Source organism: Macrobrachium rosenbergii, chromosome 46, assembly GCF_040412425.1.
Source record: "Macrobrachium rosenbergii isolate ZJJX-2024 chromosome 46, ASM4041242v1, whole genome shotgun sequence".
Classification (NCBI taxonomy): Eukaryota; Metazoa; Arthropoda; class Malacostraca; order Decapoda; family Palaemonidae; genus Macrobrachium; species Macrobrachium rosenbergii.
In genome coordinates this window covers 9,052,501-9,072,573 of record NC_089786.1, presented here as the reverse complement: position 1 = coordinate 9,072,573, position 20,073 = coordinate 9,052,501, and the positions used below count along the sequence as shown (strand labels likewise).

The window sequence follows — 20,073 nt, the reverse complement described above, 5'->3', positions numbered from 1 at the left end:
ATATACATACATATATATATATATATATATATATATATATATATATATATATATATATATGAACATAAAATTAAAAAGACACGCCTGAGGATTCCTGTTAAGTTAAAACCCCCTCCGCATCAAGGGTGACCTAATCCCAAGAATATGCACCGATTCACGTCAAGGAGAGAGAGAGGGAGAGAGAGAGAGAGAGAGAGAGAGAGAGAGAGAAAGAGGAAAATACACCCTCATCCGCGGCTGGCCTTCGACGAAAACGCAGGTATATACATAAAGTAACTTGTCATGGGCGGTATATCGTTAGGGACTCAGCGTAGCGCCGTGACTCATTATCTGGGAGAGCGCGCGCGCGCGTTCGGCGGGGTTTCAGTCCGAACATTTTAATACGTTATCTTATCTGAGGATGAGTTTTTGTTGTTACTTAATCGGGTGGTTGATCCGAGAGGGGTATGGCGTGGAGATGGTGACAGTTATGGCTGATGTACACGGGTAGTAAGAGCTATTTATTATTATTATTATTATTATTATTATTATTATTATTATTATTATTATTATTGCAGGAGACTCAAAGACCATTCTTATATTGATTTTTGATGTATTATAAAAATAAAATATTACGTTCTTAGATTTTAAAATTTTTAATAATAATAATAATAATAATAATAATAATAATAATAATAATAATAATAAAAAATAATGGAGAAACAAATCCACAGTTATTTAAAGATAAAACTACACAGATTCCCGAAAGCTATCTGTACAGTTTTATCTTTAAATATGTGTACATATACATGACTGTCGATTGGTTTCTCCATTCTAAGACTCATGCTACTATCAATATTTTTAAAATATAATAATAATAATAATAATAATAATAATAATAATAATAATAATAATAATAAAAAATCATTACAAAAATACAGAATTCTTTGGCCCTAGATGTCTACAGCACACTTCTTCGGAAGATACGTAACGTTCCTATCAATGAGGGGGCAGCATTCCCCCCCCCCCCAACAACGGTGGGTATTCTGTATTGTTACAAGGGTTCTTTTGTCTCCAGTATTATTTTCAAATCGTGATTGTTCTTTGCTTGCCAGTAATAATAATAATAATAATGATAATAATAATAATAATAATAATAATAATAATAATTATTATTATTATTATTATTATTATTATTATTATCTGTCACCAAACGAAAAGATTATTGATATCAATAATAATGCTATTAAGAAAGTTACTCATTATTAGTTAATATCCTTATCTTTATATGCACAAATTCTTACTAAACAAATCACCTTGAGGCAATGACTTGACTACCAACTACGCAATTTATACAATTTCTAAGGTTCTAAAAAAAACACACACAATTTGCAAATCTCTAACTATACAAAATATAAAATTTTAAAATAAAAAAAACACACAAAGTGCAAATCTCCAACTATACAAAATATAAATTTTTTAAATAAAAAAAAAAAAAACAATTCTCAAACCTCCGCAGCAAAAGAAAAAAAAACAAAGCGAAGACACCGAATTGTGTGTGTGTGGGGGGTGGGGGGGGGGGTGGGTGGAATTGCACATCACGGCAACTATGACAAGAATCAAGCAATTTCCTCAATTCCGGCCAATTTCCACTTGAAACCTCACTTCCCGGATCCACTCGTGATCCATAAATTACGATGCTTAAAATGTTAAGACGAAAACAAAACGACGAAGACTCCCAAGTTGTTTGATATCAAACCGGGGGAAATTGTGGACCAAGTCGACGTACGGCTGAGACAAAGCAATTTCCTCAATTTCGAGCAATTTCTGCCTTGGAATCTCTCTCTCTCTCTCTCTCTCTCTCTCTCTCTCTCTCTCTCTCTCGGGATCTACCTGCAATTTGTATCGTTGTTTTCGTGCTGTCATTTCTCTCTCTCTCTCTGGATCCAACTGCAAATTTGTATCGTTGCTGCCATTTTCTCTCTCTCTCTCTCTCTCTCTCTCTCTCTCTCTCTCTCTCTCTCTCTCTCTCTGGATCCAACTGCAAATTTGTATCGTTGCTTTCATGCTGGCATTTCTTCTCTCTCTCTCTCTCTCTCTCTCTCTCTCTCTCTCTCTCTCTGGATCCACCTGCAATTTGTATCGTTGTTTTCGTGCTGTCATTTCTCTCTCTCTCGATCCACCTGCAGTTTGTATCGTTGCTGTCATGCTGTCATTTCTCTCTCTCTCTGGATCCACATGTAATTTGTATCATTGCTTTCATGCTGGCATTTCTCTCTCTCTCTCTCTCTCTCTCTCTCTCTCTCTCTCGATCCTCTTGCAATTTGTATCGTTGCTTTCATGCAGACATTTCACTCTCTCTCTCTCTCGATCCTCATGCAATTTGTATCGTTGATTTCATGCTGTCATATCTCTCTCTCTCTCTCTCTCTCTCTCTCGCTCTCTCTCTCTCTCTCTCTCTCTCTCTCTCTCGATCCACCTGCGATTTGTATCGTTGCTTTCATGCTCTCTCTCTCTCTCTCTCCTCTCTCTCTCTCTCTCTCTCTCTCTCTGGATCCTCCTGCAATTTGTATCGCTGTTTTCATGCTGTCATTTGCGATACCTCCAGACTCCTCTGATTACACGGGACAGCCCTCTCGGAAATTGCAGCGAAAGTGATGTTGAATTGTAATGTAATTACATAAATGTCTTGGTTGTCAAAATGCACAGACAACGTATGTAAGAATTATTTACTAATCTTTATCCCTGTCTCTATCTTTTTTTTTTTTTAAAAAGGCCATTGGATGGGGGTACCAAATAACAACCGTCCCCCCCCCCCTTTTTAAGCCCATTAAAAAAATAAAAAAAATAAAGAGGTTACTGAAAGTTGAGCCCAATTAACCTACCCCATGATTTTAGCCCAGTCAAAAAAAAAAAAAAAAAAAAAAAAAAAGCGTTTGGTTGACACAGTCACGAGGTCCACACCACGACTCCTATTCCCTTTCACACATTGCCAATCTTAAAGGTCGCATTAGGGCTGTGGCCTGTGCTGGCATAAGGCTACTTAATCTATCCTACACGAACCAACCATAATGGTCCCAAATTGACCACGAACAAAATAATAAACTACATCAAAAAGGAAGTGAGTTTCTAAGAGTAGGAAAAACAGAAGTAGAAAGAGAATACCAGGGCTTTAAAAGATAAGAAAAAAACTGAATGTTGCAATAATAAAATTATCAGAATGTAAGGCTTAACTTACACTCTGTCGACTGACTTCATCTTACTCAGTTTACATAAGACGAATTTCACCTACATTGACAAGAAATGAGATTTGCCCGATGCTAGTTTTTTTTTTTTTTTAATAATTCAGTCATTCTGTGCCATACATAAGCCCTTAGAATATTTTTATTATTAATATTTTTCAAAATATACTCTAGGAATATTGTCCACAACAACCCTCTTTTAATGTACTTTTCATGCAATAAAATAAATTTTTTTTAAATCAAATTTTATTTTCGAAATATACTCTGGAATTTTGTTCCCAATACTCATTTCAAAATAACCGTTTTTCCTCATAATAAAATACAAATCATTCCAAAATTAAAATTTTTCACATTTTCTTTATCCACTCACATTACTTCAAACTTCTTCCAAGAGAACTTTCTTTGAAATAAAAAGATCTTTTTTAAAATGCATTTTTTTAATAACAGTTTTATCTCATAATGAAATACAAATCATTCCAAAATTTGAATTTTTCACATTTTCTTTATCCACTCACATTCCTTCAACCTTCTTCCAAGAGAACTTTCTTGAAAAAAAAATCTTTTAAAAATGCATTTTTTAAATAACCGTTTTTTTTTTCTCATAATAAAATACAGATCATTCCAAAATTTAATTTTTTTCAAATTTTCTTTATCCACTCGCATAATTTCAACCTTCTACCGTCAGAATTTTCATGAAAAAAAAAATCTTTTTAAAAATGAATTTTAATAACTTTTTTCTCATAATACAACGCAAATAATTCCAAAATTAAAATTTTTCACATTTTCTTTATCCACTCATTCCTTCAACCTTCTCCCAAGAGAACTTTCTTGAAAAAAAAAAACTTTTTAAAAATGCATTTTTTTTAAATAAAAGTTTTTTCTCATAATAAAATGCAAACCATTCCAAAATTAAAATTTGTCACATTTTCTTTATCCACTCACATTCCTTCAACCTTCTTCCAAGAAAACTTTCTTGAAAAAAATCTTTTTAAAAATGCATTTTTTAAATAAAAGTTTTTTCTCATAATAAAATACAAATCATTCCAAAATTTAAATTTTCCACATTTTCTCTATCCACTCTCATTCCTTCAACCTTCTTCCAAGAAAACTTTGAAAAAAAAAAAAAAAAATCTTTTTCAAAAATGCATTTATTTTTTTTTCGCCAGAGGACTCTTCTTATCACCCACTCCAATGGAAATCGAATTACGGGTCGATCCGGTGTGATAAAAATAACCAACCCTTATCTCGAAACCTCTCGTGCATATCGCCCCTTTCCTTATCAGAAATACCGCAGATAAGATGTCGTTACCTCCTTATCTCCTTATCGTTCGTCCGCCATGGCGATTTATCTTCGATGTTTCTCTCAGATACTCGGGAAGCTTATCGTCTCCCAAGATTATTATGGCCACATTTCTGGGCGATGAATAATACAGTGAGATAATGAACGCCCTGGAGTGGGGGAGGGGTTCTAAAAGTCATATCATGTAATAATAAAAAAATAATGATGAATGATGATGATGATGAACACCTGGAGGTATGGCTCTGAAAGTCATATTATGTAATAATAATATTAATAATAATAGGCCTTATTAAAAAGGATGCCTGTATTACGCGAATTTATCTTATATAGTGTCTTTTCTATCTTCCTGATGATTCGCTTTTCAGGCTCAGCGATGTTAGTCCAGAGGATGACCAACGAGCTGGTCGAAACATGTCGACGGTACCTAAAATCGAACCTGAATCCAGACGAACGATTTCTGATTGGATATTTTAATAAAAGGCTTCCCATATTCCGCACACTATCCTTTTCCAACATGAATATCGGCCAGTTGCTGACTGACATCGCTGAGCCTGAAAAGCGAATCATAAGGAAGATAGAAAAGACACTACATAAGATAAATTAGCATAATACAGCCATCTTTTTTAATAAGACCTGTTTAAAAGAGGGTCTACTCCCTTCAAATAATAATAATAATAATAATAATAATAATAATAATAATAATAATAATAATAATAATAATAATAATAATAAATAAGATATATAGAACGCCTGGAGGGATGGTTCTGAAAGTCAAGTCATGTAATAATAAAATAAAAAAAAAAAAAAAAAATAATAATAATAATAATAATAATAATAATAATAATAATAATAATAATAATAAATACGATAAAATGAACGCCTGGAGGGACGGTTCTGAAAGTCAAATCATGTAATAATAATAATAATAATAATAATAAATAATAATAATAATAATAATAATAATAATAATAAATACGAGATAACGAACGCCTGAAGGAATGGTTCTGAAAGTCACATTAAATAATAATAATAATAATAATAATAATAATAATAATAATAATAATAATAATAATACGTGGCTTACCAAAATGAAGGCACGTTTATACTTTGTTGAATTATTGTCTTTTGAAGGAATCTGCAAGTTAATATGAAGGAAAAGAAATGTCTAAAATATCCTTAAACTTTTTTTTTCAGTATACATCAAATTCCTATTGCTTTAACAAGAAGGGCTGAAATTCTCTCACCAAATATCAACCGCAACGTGATAAAGTCAGCCAAATCATTTTTCCTCTTCACAAAGGAACTACTTTTCCCCCGATATTTTTTTTTTCGGAACTGGTTAAAACAGAGACATGGGAGTGGCCCCTCCCGTTAAAAAATAGTCTTCATTAAAGATAAAATTATTAAATAACCACCTTTTACGGTGGTGGGGATGAGATTATCAACGCGAGTGATTCTTGAGCTTTAATTCTTTTTGTAAACAGGGTTTGTGGAAGATTAAAGGAATACAGAATTTAGGCCACAGGCCAAGCGCTGGGAGTTACGAGGTCATTCAGCGCTGAAACGGCTAATTGACAGTAAAAAGGTTTGAAAGGTGTAACAGGAGGAAAACCTCGCAGGTGCACTAGAAATCAATTGTTAGGAGAGGGTGAAAAGTCAGATGGGAGAAAGAATATGAACGGAGGCACAGTAAAAAAATAAAAGGGGGGTTGGAGCTAGGGGGCCGAAGGGACGCTGCAAAGAACAAAACAATCCAAAACAAAATTGACAATGTTGATAAAGATGTAAAGACAATGACAAACATGAACAAAACTTATGCTGAATCACTAAAGACATAAAAAGTGCTTCTGATCAAATCTACAAACGAAGAGAGCACAGCCAGCAAATGAAAAGAGACAATTTTATGAGTAAAATAACAGCGCCAGTTGAACAAGATAAAACAACAAGAGATGGACACTTATTTGTAAGATTTCCAGACAGGAAAAACTTAGAAGAGGGACAAATGGAGATTCAGAAAATAAGCAATATATCAGTAAATGAGAACGGTAAACTTAAAACAAAAATAAAAGTAGTCTATGTCCCGAAGGATGAAGATGACATTGTCGATAACATTGTAAAGAAAAATCCATGGATAAGTAGCCTCATTTCTGAAAATGACGACCTGAAAATTGTAAAGGAAATGATAGCCAAAAATGACAAATATAAACACTATATATCATCAAATGCACACCACAAATACGAAACGCTATCTATGATAGAGGTGATAAATTGTGTGCACTGTATAGCCGTTGCAGAGTATACGACTGTTACATGCCCTATCAATGCTATACATGTCAGGAATTTGGTCACAGCGCAACAATCTGTAGAAATGACCAACCTTGGCCTAGATGTGGTGAAAATCACAAATCAAATGAATGTGCTACTAACATCTTCAAGTGTAAAAATTGTGTAATCTTATATGCAAGTTAATACATGAAGATAGTAGATTTAAAAAAGAACTAAACACTCTCCTATTCTGCAGAAGCTATGATACTGATGAGGAAACCTTGAAAGACAATTATAAAATATTAGAAGCACCTTATTTTGAAAATGTACAAGGGCCCGCCAGAGAGGGAATTATCCCTGTGGAGGGCTGTACATAAAACAAAACAAAGTGAAACCTTAAGTAATGCCTACAGTGCACCGCATGAAGTGCACTGACGGCCCTAACCCCCCGGGGTCGTAGAAGAATAGAGGAGTTTCTGTTGTTTCAGCTCCGATGAACAATGTCTGATGTAATACCTGTAGAAAATGGGTGACCCAGCAGAGTACAAATTTACAAGAAGGCTGTTGGCAGGAAAATTATGCAAGGGGATGGAAACCACGGGGAAACTTCATTCCAGGGAAGGAGTATGATATGCTACTCAATAATTACTGTACATGGAACAACAGGAATCTACAGCTCAAGCATACTGTAGCAAGATGGTTTGATAGCCTAACTGTCCAGATTTATCATTATAATATACCTAATTTTCACGTGAATCAATTAAAAAGAAATTCTTCGCAGTTACTACGTAGTGTGCGCCACTGTGTCACTTGGCTGAAACAACGTTACGATAGACAATAATTATCAGTTTAAAACAGGTCATTGTGTCACCTGTTCCATTGAAATCAGCATTAAAACGGACTGAAATTTGCGACGGGGGTCTTTGGGAAATTCTGCTCATGGAAAAAGTTCTCTGCAACCCCCGGGAGGAGGAGGAGGAGGAGGAGGAGGAGGAGGAGGAGGAGGAGGAGGAGGAGGAGGAGGAGGAGGAGGAGGAGGAGGAAAAGGAAGAGGAGGAGGAGGAGGAAGCCGAGGAAAAGGAAGAGGAAGAGGAGGAGGAGAAGGAAACCGAGGAGGAGGAGGAGGAGGAAGCCGAGGAAGAGGGGGAGATATGAGATTGTGCCAAATTTATTCAGGGAAAGAGATCTTTGCAAAAGGAGTCCGGTGACACATCGGCCAAATATGCTCAAGGACGAAGTCTCAGGGTGCTCTGAGGAATTCTGACCTACTGTTGTGAGTACAGACACACCTGCAACAGGGGGCCACTGTAAAGTTCCAAATGCTGGGGGTAATAATCTCAAAGAAATGTCAAAACAAACGCAATCTCCGACTCTTTTTTTCTTTTTTTTTTCTTTTGCTTGACATGTTTTCTACATCGACCCCAAATTGAAGTCAGGCACGCTTCTTCGGGTGATGTCACAAGGTGATGTCATACGAGCGTGGACATAAAACATTTCTATTTTGACATCAATATCGGGTACTCGGTGCAAAGTTCACCGGTCGGGTGCTAGAGCATGGCAGAAAAACTATTCCGGGACATTTTGTCTTTAATGACAACACAAAAGGGAACATCAACATAAGGATACATAGAATCTTAAGCCTAATGGATTCCTCACACACACACACACATGTGTATGTATGTATGTATGTATGTATGTATTCATTATTTATTTTTTCTTCCTGATTTCTTTCACACGTAGACATTTCATTCTGTGACAATTTGTTTTTACAAAATTTTGGGCATTTTTATGCTTGTTACATATGAATGACTGGACATTTCAAGTAATAATAAGAATCACAATAAGGCCCAAAAACCAAAGTAATGAAAACCAGTAAAGAACCTCCTGGAAGGAAATGGATGACTGCAACAATTTACATATGAGAATTTATACGAGACACTGTAAACAAATGGAAAAAATATCATAAAAATCTAATAATAATAAAGTAGAATTTTAAAAACAAATATAAGTTCATAATACAAAGTACCATAATTTTTTTACTCCCCCTCGCTCTCATCCTATCTATGTTTATCGTTATACATGCATATGCTGTATATATACATGTGTATATATATACATATATATATGTATATATATACTTATATATATCATGTGTAAGTGAAATGTATGCATAATCTCTTTTTATTATAGCCAATTATAAATAGAAACAAAAAAATACTCTGAAGCTACGAACTGAGAAAGAATTCACTCTCGTTATTCAAGTATCATAAAGTCTCTCTCTCTCTCTCTCTCTCTCTCTCTCTCTCTCTCTCTCTCTCTCTCTCTCTCTCTCTCTCTCTCTCTCTGTGTCAATTTGCGCTACTTCTATTGGAAACAGGTGACCGTGGCCCCGAGTACAATAGAACTAGATGAAGTCAAATTCCTGACAACTAACGAACAGTACTTTGAGAGAGATGAACTGCTTATCATCATAGGGGTCACTTGTACAGGGCTATACTCGTATGCCATGTGACAGGACAGATGGTGTCTTACTCCTCTTCCTCCTCCTCCTCCTCCTCCACAGGACCAGGGCAGACAGACAGACAGACAGACAGAGATACACACAGACACAGACATAGGTATACACACACACACACATATATATATATATATATATATATATATATATATATATATATATATATATATATATATATATATTAAAGTTAAAGGTAAAGTCCTCCTGGGCCTCTGTAGGCTCATAGGGCTGTCTGGCGCTGATCTCCTGTTTCTTAGGCCGGCAGCCATGGTACAGTACATATATACACATATATATATATATATATATATATATATATATATATATATATATATATATATATATATATATATATATATATATATAGAGTATAACATTATATATATTATATATATAATAGTATATATATATATATATATATATATATATATATATATATATATATATATATATATATATATATATATAAGCCTCCACCACTTAGAGAGGACCTTCAAAGTCTTTTCGGGATGAGGTTGATAGCCCATGCCTTTGTCTCCCCTCCATAACCCACTTTAATCGACTAACTGCCAGATGCATAATTCCCTGTAACACATTCCAGGTATCGATCTCGGGGACACTAGATGGAGTGTGTGTGTGTGTGTGTGTGTGTGTGTGTGTGTGTGTGTGTGTGTGTGTGTGTGTGTGTGTGTGGCTTATTGTTCACCCAAACGGTGAAAAAAGTACGGGGTATCAGCCAACTGGTGTGGGTCACAGCTGGGGAAAAAGTAAGTTGCAACATCACAAAATTTAAAAATCACATTTTTGGATAACTAAAATAATATGATGACCAAAGTTTCCATTAGGGAAAAAGACCGAGTGTTGATAATCATACATAATTTAAACTTGTAGCACACCTTAGGAGTCAGCTGCGAACACCAACGGGCCAAGATACTTGAGAAAAAAAAAAAAAGTAAGTCAGCGAAATGGAGACTTGGCCTCCTTAAGTGGAGTTTATCAAGTTGTCCTGAAAAGTAATGTTCTTGATTGGGTCAGCTGAAACCTTTTTTTTTTTTTTTTTTTTTTTTTTTAACGTAACATGCGATCTCAGTGCCTAACCCGCTGCTGCCAAGGGAAGACTCTGAAGGTAGTTGATCGTACTTGACCTACAGAGGAATGCTATTGACGACCCCAGCGGCCATTAAACCTAATAAATTCCATTGAAGCATTAAAAGCTTTTGTGATTTGCGTAGATACGTCGCATTGCAATATTATGACATTTTCTTTTTTTAAGACTGTCATGCATTTCATCGTAAAAACGTTATATTGAAGAGAGCTCATTTTTTTTTTATCTAAGTATAGTCCACTGGAGAGAGAGAGAGAGAGAGAGAGAGAGAGAGAGAGAGAGAGAGAGAGAGAGAGAGAGAGAGAGAGAGATCTATTTACTTCTGTCTAGTGGAGTGTCATGCTTTTTATTTCTCGAAGGTTATACTGAAGAGAGCTTGTTCACTATCTATGTATAGTCCACTGGAGAGAGAGAGAGAGAGAGAGAGAGAGAGAGAGAGAGAGAGAGAGAGAGAGAGAGAGAGAGAGAGAGAGAGAGAGAATTTATTTACTTCTATACAGTGGCATGTCATGCTTTTTATTTCTCGAATTTATAATACAGAAAAGATTAAATAAATTTTAATATGAATACAATATATATATGTACAGTTTAATGAGCGAATTTACACATAACATCGAGTTTTAAATATTTTAATCTACTTCCGGAAAACATAAGAAGTTCACCTTTCTAAGGAACATTGACAAACAAAAGCATGATCATTTGACATTTCATTTTACATTCTAAAATACCCTTAAAAAGCGTAACACTTCGATAACATTCGACTTCTTCCGGATGTCAGCTTGATTAGCATTTCAATATTATTTTTTTTAAACACTTGATAGTCTGACCATTTAAGTCTTTTTTTTTTTTATCAGACATGAACCTCAAAGGCCACATTCCATACAACTTTTAATAAATAACCTGACCTTTCGATTGATTTCACTTCCAATTATTATGAAGAACTAAATTCCTCTAATTTTATTTTATTTTTTTTTTTTTTGTAAAAGAAAAATATTGAGATGGCTTTGTCTGTCCGTCCGCACTTTTTTTCTGTCCGCCCTCAGATCTTAACAACTACTGAGGATAGAGGGCTGTAAATTAGTATGTTGATCATCCACCCTCCAATCGTCAAACATACCAAATTGCAGCCCTCTAGCCTCAGTAGTTTTTATTTCATTTAAGGTTAGAGTTAGCCATGATCGTGCGTCTGGCAACGCTATTGGACAGGCCACCACCTAGCCATGGTTAAAGTTTGATAGGCCGCGTCTCATACAGCATTACACCGAGACCACCGAAAGATAGATCTATTTTTGGTGGCCTTGATTACACGCTGTAGCGGCTGTACAGAAAACTAGATTGTGCCGAAGATACTTCGGCGCATTTTTTACTCGTTTGTTAATGACTAATTTTTTTTTGTTAATGACAAAAAGACTAAAGTCGTCTTACCCAATAAATTCTTGAACATTCCCAAGTTTAAAAATCTTGGTGTTATAAAGTAGGTCACATTCTCATAAAGTAATATGGATGTATTTTGCATTCCCTTTGTTGTTGTTGTTGCTTTAATGTTGTTGTTATGTTTGATGTTACTTTTTTGTTGTTGTTGTGCTTGTCAATCATTTTACTTACTGTTTTTGCTACGTTGTTGTTGTCACTTTTTTGTTGTTGCTACGTTGTTGTTGCTATTTATTGTTGTTATTACGTTGTTGTTACTTTTGTTGTTGTGTTTGTTGTTGCTCTTTATTGTTTTTACTGCGTTACTACTGTTGTTGAGTTTGTTGTTACCTTTTGTTATTGTGGTTGCTTGTTTACTGTTGTTGTTGTGGTCGATGTTACTTTTCGTTATTGTTGCTACTGCTTTACTGTTGTTGTTGTGTTTGTTGTTACTTTTTGTCATTGTTGTTACCGCGTTACTGTTGAGTTGCTGTGTCTGTTGTTACTTGTTGCTGTTGTTGCCACGTTGTTGTTTTTGTTACTTTTTAACGTTGTTGCTGCGTTACTGCCGTTGTTTGTTGTTACTTTGTTTTTCTTGTTGTTGCTAAGCTGCTGCTGTTGTTGTTGTTGTTGTTGTTGTTTTGTTGTTGTTGCTCTTGTATTTGTGTTCCTTTTCTTTATCGGCGATAATGGCATGGCCGTGAATTGTTTACTCAAACAGATAGGCTACGATAAGCACCTGGGGTATATATGCCCTTAATGGGACAATGCTAAAAGCATCTACCTCTGACCTCGCTACCCAGTGATAGACGAGAGAGAGAGAGAGAGAGAGAGAGAGAGAGAGAGAGAGAGAGAGAGAGAGAGAGAGAGAGAGAGAAATTAAGGCAAATACCAGGTAAGCCTACTTATAGTTTACCAGTCACAAAGGAAGTGAGAGAGAGAGAGAGAGAGAGAGAGAGAGAGAGAGAGGGGGTGAATGTATCACTGATTTCCTAGTGGGACAGAATAAATCTAGTTATGCTTAGGAAGGATACTGACTTAAAAGAAGAAATAAATGCCACTAAGTCCATCCTAAAATAGAGGTACATTTCCAATCTCTCTCTCTCTCTCTCTCTCTCTCTCTCTCTCTCTCTCTCTCTCTCTCTCTCTCTCTCTCTCTCTCTCTCTCTCTCTCTTTATAGGCTACTTGTAGAAAAAAAACCGGTGTTGGCACAAGGCCAGTTTATTATCAGTCGAATAAAACAATAATAATTTTGTTTACATAAAATTTACTTGACATTCATCGACAATTTTTTTTTTGGGGAGGTGGGGGTTTATCCATATGATTAAAATGCTTATGGTAATAATAATAATAATAATAATAATAATAATAATAATAATAATAATAATAGGTTCTTCCATATGACAGTGTGGCCATGGTGAATAATAATAATAATAATAATAATAATAATAATAATAATAATAATAATAATAATAATAATAATAATAATAATAATAAAATATTCGAAGAAAGAAGACCCTCTTTGAGACAAGTTTTGTTGAATGAAATGGCTGCATTTTGCGAATTGATTTTATATTGAGTTTTCTCAATTCTTTTAATAATTCGCTTTTCCTGCACATCAATATTAGTCAATGATTGTTCAATGTTCATATTTTGAGGGATGAAACAGCGTATTTCTTACAGAAGAAACTCTAAAATATGCTGTTTCACCCATCAAAATATGAACATTGGACAATTACTGACTAATACTGATGTCCAGGAAAAGCGAATTATTAGAGGAATAAAAACCAGTTCGCGAAATGCAGTCATTTTATTCAAATAATAATAATAATAATAATAATAATAATAATAATAATAATAATAATAATAATAATAATAATAATAATAAAAAGGGTTTTTCCAGATGACAGCGTGGTCACACTGAATAATAATAATAATAATAATAATAATAATAATAATAATAATAATAATAATAATAATAATAATAATAATAATAATGAGGTTTTTCCATATGACAGCCTGGTCACACTGAATAATAATAATAATAATAATAATAATAATAATAATAATAATAATAATAATAATAATAATAATAACACAGTCGACAAGAACCAAGGCCAACCCCATCTAACTCCCTTGTTTTTCTTGAGCTCTGTAAGACTCTACTGAACATGCATTAGAGCCGAGAACTCTGAACATCTTCTTGACATCATAACCACTTTCCTTTAATCTCTGAGCAATCTTAGAAAACCATGTGGTTGCAGGCCACTTGTCTCTCTGGATTATCCTAAATCGCCAGTGTCCTTGGAAAGCCTGCAGACGGTGCTTTGTTTTGGCCGAGTTTATTACAAAGCACAGTCCACAATAATAATAATAATAATAATAATAATAATAATAATAATAATAATAATAATAATAATAATAATAATAATAATAATAATAATAATAATAATAATAGTGTCACGAGTAGAACATCATTAGATGTTATATTAAATCTCTGCTTTGTTTTGGCTGATTTTGTCAAAGTAAAATCTACGATAATAATAATAATAATAATAATAATAATAATAATAATAATAATAATAATAATAATAATAATAATGTCACCATCAGAACAACATCAGATATTATAATAAATCTCTGAATTATCCTAAATCATCTGTGTCCTTGAAAAGTCAGAAGACAGTGCTTTGTTTTGTTGATTTTATTGCAAAATAAAATCTACGATGATAATAATAATAATTACCAACAGAACATTGGATATTTTAATATAACTCTCTCCTTTGTTTTGGCTGATTTTATTGCAAAATAAAATCTACGATGGTAATAATAATAATAATAATAATAATAATAATAATAATAATAATAATAATAATAATACCAAGAGAACAACTTGTTTTGGTTGATTTTGTTACAAAGTACAATCTACGACAATAATAATAATAATAATAATAATAATAATAATAATAATAATAATAATAATAATAAATACCAGCAGAACAACAACAAAACATTATAGTGATAATGCAAGCAAATATAATAATAATAATAATAATAATAATAATAATAATAATAAATACCAGCAGAACAACAACAAGATATTATAGTGATAATGCAAGCAAATATAATAATAATAATAATAATAATAATAATAATAATAATAATAATAATTAACGTATTTCTGTAACAAAAACCAAGAGAAGGACTGAAAGAGGTAATCTGGAAAGAGGTAATCAGAAAATACTTAATCTGTGACGCGGTAATTTGAAAAGAGGTAATCTACAATGGGGTAATTGAAAAAATTTAATCTTGCAATAGGTAACCTGGAAAGAGGTAGGCTGGAAAGACGTAATTTGGAAAGAGGTAATCTGGAAATATGTAATCTGGAAAGAGGTAATTTGAAGAGGTAATCTGAAGAGACTTAATCTGGAAAGAGGTAATTAGGAAAGAGGTTATCTGGAAAAAGGTACCTTAGAAAGAAGTAATCTGGAAAGAGGTGATTTGGAAAGAGGTTATCTGGAAAGAGGTAGCTTGGGAAGAAGTAATCTGGAAAGAGGTGATTTGGAAAGAGGTTATCTGGAAAAAAGTACCTTGGGAAGAAGTAATCTGGAAAGAGGTGATTTGGAAAGAGGTTCTCTGGAAAAAGGTACCTTAGAAAGAAGTAATCTGGAAAGAGGTGGTTTGGAAAGAGGTTATCTGGAAAAAGATACCTTAGAAAGAAGTAAACTGGAAAGAGGTGATTTGGAAAGAGGTTCTCTGGAAAAAGGTACCTTAGAAAGAAGTAATCTGGAAAAGGGTAATCTGGAAAGAGATAACCTGGAAAGGGGTACCCTGGGAAGAGATAATCTGGAAAGAGCTACCTTGGAAAGAGTTAACTTGGAAAGAGGTAATCTGGAAAGAGATAATCTGGAAAGAGGTAATCTGGAAAGAGATAATCTGGAAAACCAACGACTGAAATTCACAGCGCCCACGTAACTTGTGCTACAGTGTACACAAACCGAGCTAAATAATATCTCGGAGACTCTGGTTGACTGCCCTGGCAACCACAGCACCACGAAGTAAGTGGTACCAGCCAGAGCCTCAGTTGTGATGCACTGCAACTTGTTTATGGAAGTTTTTTTTTTTTTTTTAGTTCGATGCTCAAAGCTGATTTAATTAGTAGGACTAATGACGTGTATCTGTCTCCGTGGTAAGAGAAGCCAGTTGTAGTAGATTATTATTATTATATTATTTTAGATCATATCTTGAGGAAGATTAAAATCCTTTACCTTGGATTCTACGCCACAATCCAAAAGGAATTAGAATTGGAATATAAAATTTAGGCCCAAGGCCAAGAGCTGGGACCTATAAGGTCATTCAGCGTTGAAAGGGAAATTGAGAATAAAAGGTCTCAAAGATGTAACAGGAGGAAAGCCTGACAGTTACACAATGAAACAATTGTTGGGAGAGAGTGGAAAGTAGGATGGAAGAAAGATAATATGAACGAAGGTACAGTAAAAGGAATGAAAAGGGTTGAAGCAAGGGGCCGAAGGGACGCTGCAAAGAACCTTATGTAATGCCTACAGTACACAGTGCGCACCCCAACTGGCCAAATATTCTTTGCCTACCTTCAAGGTATTCCTAAAGGCACTGTTAAATAATTATTCTTACTGGTGAATAAACAAAAGCACTCACGTTCCTTACAGAGAACTGCTTTAACGTGGTCCTACTTGTCTTCAATACTGCAAATGTTTTTTGGCTAATGTGTAGCTCTAGTTTATAGAAATAAAGCAAGGAATTATTGGCTAATTAGTGTACAGTCTGGCACCAAGATATCAAATGACAATAAATTTAGAATTAGCAGACCCATGATTAGGACACTTACCTCACCTGCGAGAGGTATCGGGTTTGATTTCTGAGTGAGATGGAATTCTTTAGGCATGTTCCATTAAATCCCACTGTGTATCTGTTGATTCACGCAATGGATTACGTAATCGTAGCTAAACGACTGTGGAGGGTCGCAGCCTGCACAGAACTAGGAGACTCATTAAAAGAGACCCTCGAGAATTAGGGTGTATCTTTTGAAGCTACACCCTTGTAGAGAAATATACATACATATATCTCAAACACACACACACATATATATACACATATATACATATATACACACACACACACACACACACACACACATATATATATATATATATATATATATATATATATATATATATATATATATATATATATATATATATATATATATATATATATCATTTAGATATCATATAGATATGTGTGTATGTTTTTCCACATTTATCTTGGAAATTTCCAAAGAGCAAAAAAACGCTGCGTCATCCATTTTCGACCAAATGGCGCCCAATAGAAGTGCCCGTGATCCCCGGGCATCTGATCCTTTTGAACAGTCGCCCTTTGTTTTATGAGGATAACCTTCAAGGGTGACCTTGGTGGGCAATCTCGTGCCTCCACATATTTCCACAAAACCTGGGTATTTGCCTTAATTTCTTGGGATGCCTTCTCTCTCTCTCTCTCTCTCTCTCTCTCTCTCTCTCTCTCTCTCTCTCTCTTCTCTTTCTTTCTTGTTTGCTTCGAGGGGTTTAATGTAATTAAAGTCTGCTGGTTTTGTGTCAGCACGGGCTCTTAGTTTATTTTTTCGTAACATTTTTTCGTACATTTCTTTTCTTTTACACATTTTGCTTATCTTCTTTTTTAAATTATAGATGCGATCATAGTACTCAGTAATTAGCAAAAGAGTACAATTGATATCATAATTTTCTACCTCACATTTTTATCACGTTTTCCATTCCTTCATTCACTGAATTGAAATTATGAATAATATTCCTAATAGGTAATCATTTTCGAATTATTTAGACTTGTTTCAATAAATAAATTAGCAGTGAACAAAAGCATTTGCATAAACAAATGAATAAAATGGATAAAAAATGTATTCGTGTTTTTAACGACTGAAAAACACTTCACTAAATTCAGCGAAGAAGGTACACACATACACACACACACACACACACACACACACACACACATATATATATATATATATATATATATATATATATATATATATATATATATATATATATATATATATATATATATATATATATATATATATAATGGGTCAAGTTTCGTTTTTATGCATTTATTATAATCTGAAAGACAAGACAAAAAAAAAAAAATCTAATTTTTTGCTTTGTTTCAAAGCTATATACCTGCCTATTCCATTTATGGCTACATTCAGAAACTACGTCAGTCGTCAAGTCTTATAAATGAACAAAAAATTATTTCAGGTTCGTCTCACGTCATAAAGATTAATCTAATACGGTCTGAAGTAGCATTACTTTACTAACAGCAGAAAGATACTGTCTGAAGTAGCATTACCTAAAGTAACAGCAGAAAGACCCAGAAGTGATACGAATTTAAATCACTAGGGTGTAATTACTTCATTAAAATCCTAAGTGTAATTACCAGACCCCTAAATCATTCTGTGGCCAGTGGTCGCGAGCACATTCTTGACCGTCTGACCTTCGTATGAGAAGTTTTAATTCTCTACAAAATATTCCATTAATTTCCTTCATGAGCACGCGCGTTCTCTCTCTCTCTATATATATATATATATATATATATATATATATATATATATATATATATATATATATATATATATATATATATATATATATATATATATATATATATATATATATATATATATATATATATATATATATATATATATATACATACATACATATACATACACACATACTTCTAATGATACACACTCTACCAAACTATCGCCCCCATTCTCTCCATTTTGCCAAACCACCTCAAAACACTCTCGTTGTATATTTTACCACATTCTTACTGTGTCAACATAACTTGCCCACTCTACTATGCTTGCCAACCCTACTCTTTGCAAAATAAATAAATAAAAAAAAAAGAGTAATCTCGAAGGCTTCATCACTTCTCTTCATTGTTGCTTTCAATGACACGCCCATTCCTCTCCAAACACTGGTTTACTTTACCTGTGATGCGCCTTTTTCATAACCCTACATACCTACATGTATACACACCTTTCCCTTCATCCATCATCAACTGCTCTATCTACCTGTGTTCCTTTGATCAGTAAAAATATGTTTTTAAACTGATCCCCTTAGAAACACCTGAAATCCTAAGGCTAGTTTTTGCAACTCCTCTTCACCTTCGCCACTAAACCATCTTTCATTTATATATATATATATATATATATATATATATATATATATATATATATATATATATATATATATATATATATATATATATATATATATATATATATATATATATATATATATATATATATATATATATATATATATAGAAATGTTCCAAGCTCATTCCATGATAAGATGCAAAACACTCACGAAAGCAGCAACCACGAACATCCATAAAACTAATGAAAAGATTACGCTGCTTGACTGATAAACATAAGCTTACTGCATGAGCGCCATCCCCGGCTTACAGAACCAGTTATGCTGCATTTGCATAATCAAAAAAAAATCTGTACTAATTCCTTTGGCAGTGTATTTACCACTTCAGAAGAATTCTGCAGTGGTTTTGCCACTATGAAAACACCAAGGTACACTTTACAATTTAGAACAAAATTAAAACAAGTAAAAAATGCGCCGGAGTTTCTTCGGCGTAATCGAGTTTTCTGTACAGCCACCGAAAATAGATCTATATTTTGGCTGTCTGGGTATAATGCTGTAAGACCCGCAGCCCATGAAACTTTAACCACGGCCCGTGGCCTATCCAATATCGTTGCCGGAAGAACGTTTATGGCTAACTTTAACCTTAAATAAAATAAAAATTACTGAGGCTAGAGGGCTGCAATTTGGTATGTTTGATGATTGGAGGGTGGATGATCAACAAACCAATTTGCAGCCCTCTAGCCTCAGCAGTTAAGACCTGAGGACAGACAGAAGAAATGCGGACAGAAGAAATGCGGACAGAAAAAAGTGCGGACGGACAGACAACGCCGACACAATAGTTTTCTTTTACAGAAAACAAAAAAAGTAATTCTTTAATCAATTTTACTTAAGAAATCGAAGGACGTTCCAACAATTTATATTTCGTCAGCAACGCTACATTAGAAGAGGCCTTTATATTGAACTAATATCTTTCACAATCTCCCTCTTTATTTCTCAACCCAGTCTTCTTTGCGTAACTCATAATTCTCTCTCTCTCTCTCTC

The 20,073-nt window shown here is 33.8% G+C and overlaps 2 protein-coding genes across 2 annotated transcripts in view; one reads left to right on the top strand and one right to left on the bottom strand.

Annotated features, from left to right (window-relative positions):
- Positions 1-15,795, top strand: part of LOC136830118 (uncharacterized protein slr1819-like) — a 44,832-nt gene extending 29,037 nt beyond the window's left edge. The window contains exon 2 of the mRNA XM_067089309.1: positions 15,287-15,795. Within this exon, the coding sequence (XP_066945410.1) occupies positions 15,287-15,795 (509 nt within the window). The remainder of the gene's footprint in view (positions 1-15,286) is intronic.
- Positions 1-20,073, bottom strand: part of LOC136830194 (serine/threonine-protein kinase Warts-like) — a 208,471-nt gene that overhangs the window by 86,545 nt on the left and 101,853 nt on the right. The gene's annotated exons all lie outside the window — the stretch shown is intronic.